This window comes from Fopius arisanus, unplaced genomic scaffold (genome assembly GCF_000806365.1).
Source record: "Fopius arisanus strain USDA-PBARC FA_bdor unplaced genomic scaffold, ASM80636v1 scaffold00014, whole genome shotgun sequence".
NCBI classification, from domain to species: domain Eukaryota; kingdom Metazoa; phylum Arthropoda; class Insecta; order Hymenoptera; family Braconidae; genus Fopius; species Fopius arisanus.
This window is the reverse complement of record NW_011887753.1, coordinates 256,925-269,527: the sequence shown is the minus strand read 5'-3', so window position 1 is coordinate 269,527 and position 12,603 is coordinate 256,925. Positions and strand designations below refer to the sequence as shown.

General features: G+C 38.9%; 1 protein-coding gene across 1 annotated transcript in view; it reads left to right on the top strand.

The window, feature by feature from the left end:
• The window catches only part of olf413 (DBH like monooxygenase olf413), a 95,244-nt gene extending 90,463 nt beyond the window's left edge, over positions 1 to 4,781 (top strand). Inside the window, exon 9 of the mRNA XM_011299273.1 lies at positions 755 to 4,781. Coding sequence (XP_011297575.1) covers positions 755 to 1,217 — 463 coding nt within the window. The 3' untranslated portion in view covers positions 1,218 to 4,781. The remainder of the gene's footprint in view (positions 1 to 754) is intronic.
• The last annotated feature ends 7,822 nt before the right edge of the window (positions 4,782 to 12,603 follow it).

Genomic DNA, 12,603 nt, shown 5'->3' with positions numbered 1-12,603 from the left:
TGATATTCGAATTGTTTCGGTGAAACTACGGGGACGCGGGAAAAATCAGTCCCATATTGAAAAACACGGGCTTAAAGGACAAATAACCGTTTATCCATTAAAACAATCACGGAAATGAAAGACGCGTCAAACAAGCAAGAGGGCAAATCAATAATGACACAGTCACGCCACTCGAGGGGAGGGATTTTGAGGAAAGAGAGGAATAAATAAATTAGAGGACGTTATTAACTGAATATTCGTTACAAGATGAACAAAATCTGTGACAAGGAGGGGAAAGCGACACCCCAGTGTCTCTCACGTTCATTGTATATTGCCTGTTAACGACCCTCCCGGCTAGCTAATACAGAAGCGTAACGTTGATTGGAGCAACTGGGTCAGGCCAATATAACCCTGTTGATTGTCATTCAAGTGTTATTAAACGAGGACCACCTCCGAGTTTTCATCAAAGCATAATGCCATTAACTGACGCTGTTTTATGAATATAAAGAGTTGAAAATTAATTACTGCTTATAACAGTAATTGGGTATTCTCCTGATATACAGTAGAATCCCGTTATGGTGGCACAATTACTCTATTTATTTTTTCGCGTATCTTTCGGAAAAAATAAAAATAAATAAATGAATAAATTTCACTCGTGTTGGAATTTTCTATGAAAAAATTCAGTTTACGATCCTCCGATGTACTATAATTGGGATAATCCCCATAATGGGAGTAATTAATGAATTCCGTAATAAATTATTGAATATATTTTCAGGGGAGCAACTCCGGTTATAATAGAAGCACCGGCGGATCTAGCTGGGATGACCCTAGAAGAGCGATTGATGCGTTACAACTGGGAGACGAGTTTCCAAAGTTTTCAAGAGGCAACTCATCGTGGTACGTTTAAGCCACTCTGTTGGAATCGAAAAGGTGAACTTCTCCCTAATACCGATGTACAGGAAGCTCATTATCCACGTATATTGCGCCCGTACAAGGAAACAATGATGCCATGTGCTAAAAAAACACCGCGAAATAAGTTATCGCGTTTGTTCGGTGAGGATGGTGATCTTCCTGCACCAGTTGATCCAGACAGTGATGAGGCTAATGCCGTTGAGAGGGGCCAATTGGTACGTAGCAAAGTGTCACGTAGTAGTGAGGGTCCCGTTGCCGGAAGTTCCGGTGTTACGAGAGCGCCAGTTGTTCTTGTACTCGCTATCATTGTCGCAGCATTCAGATGAACATTATAAATGTGTTCGTGAGGGAAGTGACTGTTGAGTGCACAAAACACTGTGTTGTCTGGTGTTGCGATATAATATGGAGGGAAAGGGATGGAAAATTGCGGAAAAAAAAACAAAAAAAATATATGAATTGTGTGACAAATTTCCTCCACGCGGGCTCATGTGCAATCTATCACGCTAATTTAAATGCGTACATCCTAAATAATGAGATCGTGGCTGAAAACAAGTGGTGTAAGTTGTGAATATGTTATGACGTATTTAACACGTACGCTTTATATTTCTTGGCCGCTCTCATTCGACGTTTACAGTCCGTCGGGAATACGGGGACGTTGAATATCTCTCGATTTGAATATTTTATTTTGCGCCAATGCAGATGACTATTTAATTTGAAATTTCTTGTTGAGACTTTCATCCACTTTTTCAAGTGGAGGAGTATTATACGATTTATCGGTAAGTTACCTTGTTGCAAGGTAGAATTTTTATAGCTTCGACGGTAATTTTGAGAATGATTGAGTGTGGAGTGGAGGTAAATGTTGGCTGTTTATGCGCGGTCAGGGATTCGGCGGGGCCGATGGTTAATGCAAATGGTGAATATCTCACGTGAAAAATATTAGAGGGTATTTATATTAAATAGTAAATCACTATCACGTTTTAGCTGTTCGTTTTTCGTGGTTTAAATACACGCAAGCACAGCTCGGCCATTTCTATTGCTTTTAAATGGCCGGTATCGCGCTGACTCGGCGAGACAAGTTTATAACACGGGTTTTTCAAAACGATATCGTCCCTTGCACGGCTCCCTGCGCAAATTTTGTATATTTTGTTAATTAGATTATTATCGATATCGTGTTTTTTTTTTGAGAGGTATGCACAAGTATGGGTCGATTTGTGGGATTTATTGGACGGATAATGGGGTGGATTATCACTGTCGATTACTCGTTTTGTTCCAAAAAACATCAATGGGATTCCCCCTTTTATCTGGGTACCGTAACTTGACCCACACTTGTACCACCATTTTTGTAACATTTTGTACAGCTTATTCTATATGAAATTATATAATTATTTCTGGTTATACCAGTGACGAGTGGGGATATGAATGGCGTGAACAATTATTTATTTTTTTATTTGATGATTCTTGTGTAGAGTCATTCCTTTGGGCGTTAAATTATTATTTTCAATTATCAGTTTCACTTGGTTATTCGAGTTAAACTCGTCCATATTACTCTGTTATCCTCCATCGACAGACAAATTAAATATCTATTCGCATCTGTACACACAGATAAAAGCACAATTTGTGGATGAATCCCTTCGCGCACAATATTTCGTGGCTGAATTATTCCTGAAAATCGATTTCTCTTTAGCGAATCCCCCAGCGCAACTAGATTTACCTTTATTTTTCCTTATTCAGTTTTTTACGTTCAAGTACTCCCTGTTTAACCAAAGGCTTTGCGCCTGTAGTAATGAGCTTTTAACGATTTGGACGACAAGAACGGAAATAACAGTGAATAAAAAAAAACGAGAAAAACACAAAGAGAATAAAATGGCCAGCGAGTATTCTAGTCTGGCAGATGTAATTTTTTTTTTCTTTCATTTTCTTAGCATCCACCAACTTTTTCAACGTTAGGACCAGCCAAAACAACACGGATACATTAACATTGTCAAAATGATAATTCACATCTGCGATTTCACTACTGAATTCTATACCTGAAACTATGACAAATTAATTTATCTCGATGAAAAAAAAAATGGAATGAAAGAAATTTGAGAGAAAAACATAACGATTTCTGTAGTCGATAATTCAATATAACTAAAGAATCCAGTAGAACATATTTTACAATTTAATACGATTATTCGTAAATGTCATAGGGATCTGTGTGTGTAGTGCCGTAGGGCAGCCAACTTATCTAACGAAAAAATAAAAATAAATTAACAAAAAATACAAAAAAATCATTAAGAGTAAAAGAATAATATAAATTGATTACGAGATTTTATTGGGAAATCGTTTGTCGTCGATATCGCTGTGGGAAAAAAAAACCGTCAATACTGCCGATATGGCTTCAGAAAATTCAACAATTCAATCGACTACTGACGACTGGTCGCGAATACTCTGGGCATCGAATTTAATCCAGCAATCATGGGGGGGATAGAGGGAAGTGAATTGGTATGTGGGTGCGAGACAAATCGCATCAAAAGCTGACAGTACTGCGTGTAATATAATTATCAACTCGTTGTTATCGTCCTGAACCCGCACGGATTTCCGATTTCCCGTGTGCACGGGCCGAAAACACGCAGCAGCAGGAGGGGGTGTTGTAGTGAGGATTGAAAGTTCCAGGTTTTGGGGGGAGAGAGTTGGACAGTTAATAGCGATTCGTTTTGGCGTAACTAGCAATCGATTTGACCAACGCAAAACTCAATTATAGCCGCTGTACGTTCAATTCTGGTATTTGTAACATTTATGATTTTCCAAAAAAAAAAGAACACAGAATGATGAGTCGCGTAAAACACGAGGGATTATTTAACCACAGGATATAGTCATAATCCTAGGACATAGATTTTTTTTTTTTGTGAAAAAACTGAGAGATGCGAGGATTATAGTTGATAATGAACAGATATCGATGCATTTGCGACGAAAGCCGATTGAAATCGACGTGAGGTGGAATGCCCTTATTGCGAGGCTAGGAAGGGATTATTTTGAGTAAAAAAAATTAAAATGTGAAACTGCCGGTGATATGTATCAGAACAATCAGCAAAATATGAGGCGCGTTATTCTCGCGAAATATTAAATGGAAAATAAAATGATGTTAGGTAGATTTGAGAGGAATTTCAGAGTGGAAAATATCACGGATTTATATTTGACGATCTTGCATCATGTGTATGTTAGTTATTCTCAAACAATGAGTGTAAATCGTAGTTTAACCACAATATCAATCCACTTGACCCGGTAACTGATAGAGAAAAAAATCCCTATAAATAAAGCTTTTTTTTTCGAGGACTGCCATTGACTGGTGGTTGACTGTTGGTTTTCAAGTACCATCGATATTTTCCAGGAATGAAAACAGTGTATTGAGAGGAAATAAACTCGTCGATTGGTATTGTGGTTACTCTACGTAAATAACGAAAAAAAAAATATATATATATATATGAAAAGCCACTGACTTTGTATGTACTGTATGTAGAGGATTCAAGGAACATTGGATGCAAACGTCTCTCACTCGAATGCGGGAGAATGAGTAGAATGTGTGTACATAGAGAGAAAATAATAATAATGAGAAATTGTATATAGCTTTAATATTATGTAGAATCCATCGTCAGAGACAATGGCAGGCTTTTGAATACCTATTAATTTAAGTAGATAGGTATTTTGAAGGATAAAAGCGAGTTAACATGATGAAATATGTGAAGATGTGTCGTTTAGGCGTTATTCATTTACATGTATTGTCCGCCGCCCTCGAGTCCTTATGACAGCTCTTCGAAATCTTCGTACTACCTGCCCACGCCATATTCAACGATGAAAATGAAAGATTATGAAAAACTGGAGAATAACCCAACGCTACACTATCAACTACACTGTAACAAATTGTATTATATTTTATATATATAAATATGTAAATGTTTTTCTAAAGAATTTGATATTTTTTTCATTCAGACATCCGAATACCAGTCCTAATAATTCATTACTAAAGAAAAAATGGAGGAACCTGAATCGCTGATGTTTTTTATTGAATTTTTGAATTATCTTTCTTTACAGACACGCACGAGAATAAATGAATTCAATTGAACGCGCCAGATTGATGCACCGAAAGCGCAAAGTCGTGTAATTATCAAATGAAGAAAATAAAAATTCACCCATTAATCGGCGAAATGAACTGTACATCAACTCCCGGAGTATTCATACCTGGGAGCCATTTACCGAATACGTCATACGTCACGGTAAATTTGAATGGTGCAATTACATATAACGACAAAATGTCACATTCACATATGTGGGCAAAACTGGTGAATGCATTAACCAGTTTCATCTGCAGTTGGCACCTTCATTCCCATTTCCAAGTTTGACAGGGTATTCGGAAATTCTTTATCTGATATATCGTCAAATCAATTCATTCCTCTTGGTGAATTTCCTGTTCATTTTTCGAGTTGTACGTTTGAGCGGTTGGAGAAAAAAAAAAAACATAGCGAGGAGAGCGGGAGGCATGGAAAAACAATTTATACACCACTATCGAAATTTCGCTATTTCAGTATCACGTGCGTAAAACTACAAGCAAGCGTTTCAACTCTCTGCTGCACCACGTACCCCTTTATACTTTCCAATTTATCAAAGTCTGCTGTGCAAGCGAATAGGCAACTCTTTGAGAAGCTCGCTCACGTTTTACGGATCTATCGGTGTCGCGTGTGTGCCACACTAGCTTTTCTCGGGATAAATAAAAGTTTTTCAGCTGTTACGGGGGAACAATGGTAGAATTATGGAGTTGTGTTTACCCGGATTTACATATTCCATTGATTTATCGTGATAAAATTCGTTTGAGTGAAATAACTCTGGCCCGAAAGTACTTCGAGGGGCTGTGAAAAAAATGTCTGGAAGTTGTTCCGTACTCGTTGATGGAATAAATAATGGGGCATTTTTCAATTTCCCCTGTCGTCGAACAGTCCAATGATTCCCAGTGCACCCCGTTCTCACTCACAACGGAATCACTGAATATAATTTGTTTACGGGCCTGTCGTATTTCACGCCACAAAGATTTTGCTCCCCCGGTTTTCGATGAAAATTTATCGTTAAACTACCGTCACATATTTCAACGTGTATGACGTCTATGTACAGCAATTTCATACAACAAACATATCGCATATGCATGCAGCTGCGAACGGAGAGACAAATTTCTCTTCCCCACTCCTCCACTTTTTTTCATTCATTTTCCTTTTTTTACTTATTTTTTTTTTTATTCGAAAATATAAATCACGATGCATCACCTGTCACATAATCCATCCATCTTGCGGTGGAAAAAAAATTTCCATAGATATTTGTTATCCCGTTTTTTACCTCGCATTCGCCACTTTCTTTTTACATTTTAACGGTGGGAGAAAAATTGCGATTGATGAATACTAGTTTTTCATGACGGCCGCCTGGTGACGAAACATTAACTCCGCTGACTCGTGAAATCAAAACATTTTTTTACATCTATTCCAGTGGAATGTGAGGCTCGAATTCACGAATAGATGTCGATTTTATTGCTAGATTGAGTTATCTCCCAGGATTTGAATTGTAATATTTTTAAAAATTTTTCTAATTCAATCTTATCGCGAAAAAATAGTGAAAATATCATGGAAAAATCCCCAGAGCCTCTCTCTCTCACCGTTCAATTCCTCTTTCACACTTTGCAATTTATTAGCAACGGACGCAACCGCCCATGGTGCGTCACTGTAAATTAACAGCAAACAGAGAAAGCGAAATGACCCCCCAAGCCCACACGGCCAATGGCCAAACGGTGTGTTCACCCACCCCCATCCCGTTGTTTGTGCGACCACACCGTTCGAGTATGAATTAAAACATAAATTTCAATCAACTGGAACGCGTCCAGCATTTATGCTTTTTGCCCCCTCCCTCTTCATTCACCACTGGAACTACTCCACTATGTACGAGACTTTTTGTGTGTATATGGTACTATCGGTTTAGCTTTCATGGGAAATCGGGGGGATTTTCAATTGAATCAGGCCACTGAACTTGATTGAAATCCACTGGCTTTTTTCTTCTTTCTCTTATGAAATATTTTCCACCATCACTCATCATATGGATCAAATTCAATTAGAAAAAGCGTTGCACCATGACAAATAAAATATCAAACCAGCCGTGTTTTACCCGGCGTTCAAATGAAAAATACACTCCACTGTAGCGAGAACATTTTTAATTCTCCAATTTTCCATACCTCAATAATTTATCGCGATATTTCTCCATATTTCCACATCTCTCCCGAAATCGCCACCGAAATCACGTCTAATTCCCAAATCCCTAAATCATGTCTTCATCCATAGATAACCCCAAAGAAAAAAAAACCATTTCCCTTCAACCTAGAATCCCCTAAAACACTTGAAATTTGGTATCACCAGCCCTGGGATTTGGCTGATCGTATTGGGAGCTGGTGGAAGCGATCGTACTCCACCGGAAGAGATAAACGATGCCCGGGGACTTGGTAAGTAGATATACCGTTTCCGGCAGTAGACCAAGTCCAGGTTATACCTGTTCACCATGGTAAAGCTAGCTTTTGCGACACGTACAATCGTTAGAGCTGTACTCTGCATGTGTACGTCTGCGCTTGCATTAACTGGCTTTGAGAATCGAGAAATTGTCCGAGAGTACAACTCCAATTGTCGATGGGGGTGAGAGGGATGTAAAGGGGTGGGATTCAATCAGGCTTCATTGTTTAAAAGTGCTAGTCGCGATACCCAAGTGTGGGGAACAGTCTATCCACATTGCCAACCCCAGTGAATCTTCCGAAACGTTTCCCCACTCGTACTTGATCAAGTCCCACCTCGTCGCGTTCCTTTTATGCTTCATTATTCCCACCGTTCTGCTTTCCCTCCAGCCATTCACCTTTATTTTCTCCTCGTGAAACATTAATTACCATTAGCCAGAGGGAGAGGTCGTTCTAATTCTATTCCCAGGAGTATCTGTCTTGATAGTGTCCTCGACTCTGTGTCAATCCGGGGATTAAAGGTAAATGTTGGGTGGAGGTGTTCTTTAATCAATTCACCGGCAATTCAATTATTCATTCGGATTTTGGGGAAGTGGTTGGCGGGACGTGGTAATGGATGAATGAAATAAAATTTTAAGATGATTTTTCAAGTTCTGGGAGCAGCAGAAGGTGATGTTCACCAGCTGGAGAAGTCTCGACGAGCGCCAAGTGCCACCGTATGGATTACCCATTACCTCGACATACATAAGAAACATTTTGTCCCAACTTACCAGTGCTCTGCATACGCAAATAACTTTGGTATTGCCGAGTGTTGAAGCCGCTCAAGTTGCACCTCGGCGGCATGTACTTCCGCACTCGCAAACTGCTGGTAAGTCGTTCGTTCTGCATACCGGAAAATTATCGAGAGTATACATAAGTATTATGGTGGGCAATTACCGGCCACTTTCGTATTATGTAAAATGGGCATGTAGAGACGCTGGATGGCGGAGTACAACTCGTATATGAAATTTGTGCTTTAAATTTTAAGTATTCCGCTTCTGGGTGTTGGGAGTACCGGCCCGCGGGGAATCCCCTGTTATTTCGACTCCACGAGAAACTTCCGGATACTTTTTGGTTCGCAGAAGCTACTCCCAGGGAAAATTCCATTTGAAAATGAAGATTTTCTTGATAAAAATAATTTCACAACTTTCAAATTAACAAGAGATTATTTTTAGTATCGAGTTAATTTTCTTTGTGAGCTAGAATTTTTTTTCTTGAGTGTGAGCAAGATTAAAATATTCATCAGAATATTAAAATTCTCATGAAATTTTTTTTTACCGACCTGAGTATAAAGTGTTATTAAGAACGATTGAACTTGGGCCACTGAAATATGAGATATTAAAGATGGCGGGGGAGGGTTGAACGGTAGTGGTGAATGAGCGGTACATCCCATTGGTGTGACGAGCAGACATAACTGTGTGAAGGGTGGGCTCTCTTCAACTTTTTTATTAAAACCCCAGCCGGAGGTTAACAGGAGTGTTGACCCCGGGTTTCAAGAACCCCAACTGCCACCGGGGGTACGGAGGGGGATGAAAGCGTGCTGAGTACTCCAGTCAGGAATAAAGAGCCAAGGGAAAACGAGAATCTCAAAAAAACAACGAGCTAAAGTTGAAAAAAAAAATGTCCAACATCATGAAGAAGTCGGATAAACCTGCCCAGACAATAACAGAATCGCGTCGCTGGTGGAAAATAAATTTCAAATAAATTTCGAAGCGATATTCAACTGCCAAACCAAAATATAAAAAAAGTACAAGATTATATATTACTCCTTTTTTTTTAATTGCCCCATGAAGAGGGGAAAAAGTTGCATTGTGTCCCCGAGGTAAAAAAAGCATGGCCGAGCTTGAAAAAAAAATTGAGTTGTGGGGAAATAAAAAAAAAACTCACGGAATTTTCAATCACTCAAACCTCGACTCGACGCCCTGGGGACCTGGAATTGTCGATAGGTTTTTCCACAAAATACCAATGCAGGCGCGCCCCTTTCTTTGACTTGATTGATTCCTCCCCGTTTGGTACTTTCTCCCAATAGTACAGCGTCATTCACATTTCAAGAGACCACTCCAATATACGAGGCCACCCTCGTCGTCCCTCTTCAGGGCTGGTTACGATTCAGAAACCCTGAAAATACCCATCTGAATTCGAGCTGAATTCCAGTGACTACTTTTACCCTTATTGATAGTCCAGGAATCACGTGTTACGTCAAGAGAAAATATTGTTGGGTATTTGACAGCCTTTCAGTTACTCTCCATGCTCCCAATTTTTTTTTTCAATAGTAATAATAATTTGAATGAATTTAAAACAATTGTGGCTTTTTATAAAATATAAAAATGGAATTGATTGACATCGTTGATGTTTGTGGATTTTTAAAGGGGAAAAATCTGTAATGAAGATTAATGTCTTCTTGAGCAAATAGCGCAATTCACTCTATCCCCGTGGATTTTATTTATCACTGAATGTACTACAGACGTTGCGCAGATTTAACGGATACATCCGATAAAAGTGCTTTGAAACCTCGGCGTTTGGTGCATCCTCTGATCTGCATCCCACTCTTCCTCTAGTGTACAACCACTTGCCTCCATCGTTTCAACCCCGTTCACTTTCACAGGAAAAACTCCATGACCCAATTTTTCCATTTCACCGAGAATTTCCTCACCGAAATTTTTCACTTCCCAAACAACAATCGACAACGTCGGCATTTCGACTCTTCCTTTACTTTCATACCCGACAGGAGAGTAAATTACGACCGATATTCTGAGCATTTCATACAGGCACTTTGCCTTCTATTACGTCAAAGACATGGCAGAACGTATTTACCTACCGTAGAACACGACTTAATGAGGAATATGAAGAGCTCCTCCATTTCAAACCCATTTTTAATGATAGAATCAAGAGCACTTCAAAGGCGAATTATTCAGACGTCCATTCGAGGACTCATTCCCTGAGTGCAGGATTAATTTATAAATTGAGTAGACTAACTCGAGTAAATCGCGTGACTCCATATCAGAATGTGATCAATTCTCTGAAGAGAATGAAAGTTGTTAGGTTCACGATTTTAATAATCTTGAGAGTCTTGGGATCTAAAGATATCGGAAATGGGTTTATTCGTCCCCATGGGCCTCTGATGTTCATCGGTATCGAAATAATTCTCCAGACATTTCCGCGAGGTGAAGATAAACGACTACTTCATACCGATACATTGATTGAAAAATTTATCTGATAAAACGCCAGGGTAATTTACAACATTAAAAATATATATTTCAACCAGCAATCTGCCGTCTGCGGATGTGAGGATGTGAAAATATTTTATGGAGTCATCAGTAAAAAAATCTCCGCAGACGTCATTAAAAACATTTTGAAAATTGTTTCGCCCGCCCATATTTCCTGCACTTTGTTTGCGCACTGAGACTCGTATGCATTTTCACGTACATCAAAGTGCTTTAGAACTTTCTTCTTTCGCTTTAATATACGTAAACCACTAGTGAACTCATTTTTTTTTTCCTTACTTTTATCCATGTGCTTTTTGGTTGCCCGCGAAAGGCTGCAGTTTGCCAACAACAAATGGCCAACAGACACGTAGTCGCGTGACTCGGGAAAATTCTACTGAGTCACTCAACCTGTCCACCTAGAATCGGTCAGAGTTTCTTACAGGGTAGATACCTAAATAATTCATTAGTTCATGATGGTGCAGGGGGAGGAAGTGAGAAGCTTCACTGAGTCTTCAATAAAGTGCAATCAATTTCCTCTCGTAATTGTGTTATAAATTTTACAAAGTGACATCGAACTTTTCTCCAAGTTTTCCGAAGAGTCTTTGAAGTTGTTTGTCGTCTCTAATTGTATCGGGTAAGTGCATTAACCGGTAGTGCTCAGGGCAGAAGAAAATTATTACTAAATTTAGGATTTGAGGAATTTATGTTATAATTATGCTGATAAATGCTGAATCAGTGCATTCTTCAAAAATAATGCGATATTCAAGACACAATGGGAAGTGGGTGGAGAATAAATAAAAAAGCAAATGCTGTCTTCAAATAGTAATGCATATTGCCAATGGGAAAAACGCATGCTCTCTCTGATACATTGACAACTGTTCCGAGGATATTTCAACGCGCAAGAGATATATCCCAATTATCCGTTACAAAATTGCCATCCCACCGTGCAGTATTCCCTCTGCTGCATTGTTAATTCCATGATTCAACAAATCGATCCGTACAGTGCTGTATGCACCGTTTCATGAAGCACCGAGCGCTCATTTTTTTTTATCGAGCCCATGACTGCCGGAATGATGAAGCGAACTGCCAAGGGGTGGAAAATGGAGGGGAGAAAAGCCTCAACGCTTTTCGCAGGCTGAAGTAGGGGTTTGCTCGAAAAATACCACAATATGAGGGAAAAGAGGGAGGAAAAAAAAAATCAAGTACTCTGCCCTGAAACACGCGTACACTATATATTACGGAGAGATAAAGACTCGGTACGATAAGCAGGAAATTGCGAGATTCATGTTAGACTGAAGAAGACGTCTCAACCTGTTTTTTTTTTCTATCTCTGTGCCATTCATAATGATAGTACGAGAGGAGGGGGAGAATATTTTGTTTTACCTCACATGATTTTCTAGTTTTTCCGACCAAGTTGTTCTTATCGGGGATAATTAATTGAGGCGATTCGTGAGGGGAGAAATCTTCCAGTGACTGATGAGTTTGGGAGGCAACTTCATGAATTTTAAATGTTCGAGAAGAAAAATTGAACTTTCGTCTATAATATCCAACCGTGTTATCTTCAGGATAAACAAGAAGAGAAAAAGTCATTTGATGTCAGAAAAAAAATTCTCAATGCTGCAAAGAAATTTCAAGATTGCAGAAAGTTTTCTCAGGGAATAATTTTTAATGTAACCAGTGGCAAATTCAAGAAAGAAAATTCGATGAAAGATAATGAATTGTTTTTTCCATTGTCCAGATATTTTTTACGAAATTAATTTTCTCTCTGGAATTTTCTACGTACCCACAAAACGTGGGGTTACTCGATTAAAATCATTCCCGTAAACCTGTTGTCTCTTTGTTTACCTTTGAGATCCCCTCACAATTTCAAATAAAATAAACATCAAATAAACACATGCATCCCATTGTTCTACAAAAAAAAACCCACAAACGTAAAAACCGAGTGCACATCAAAGG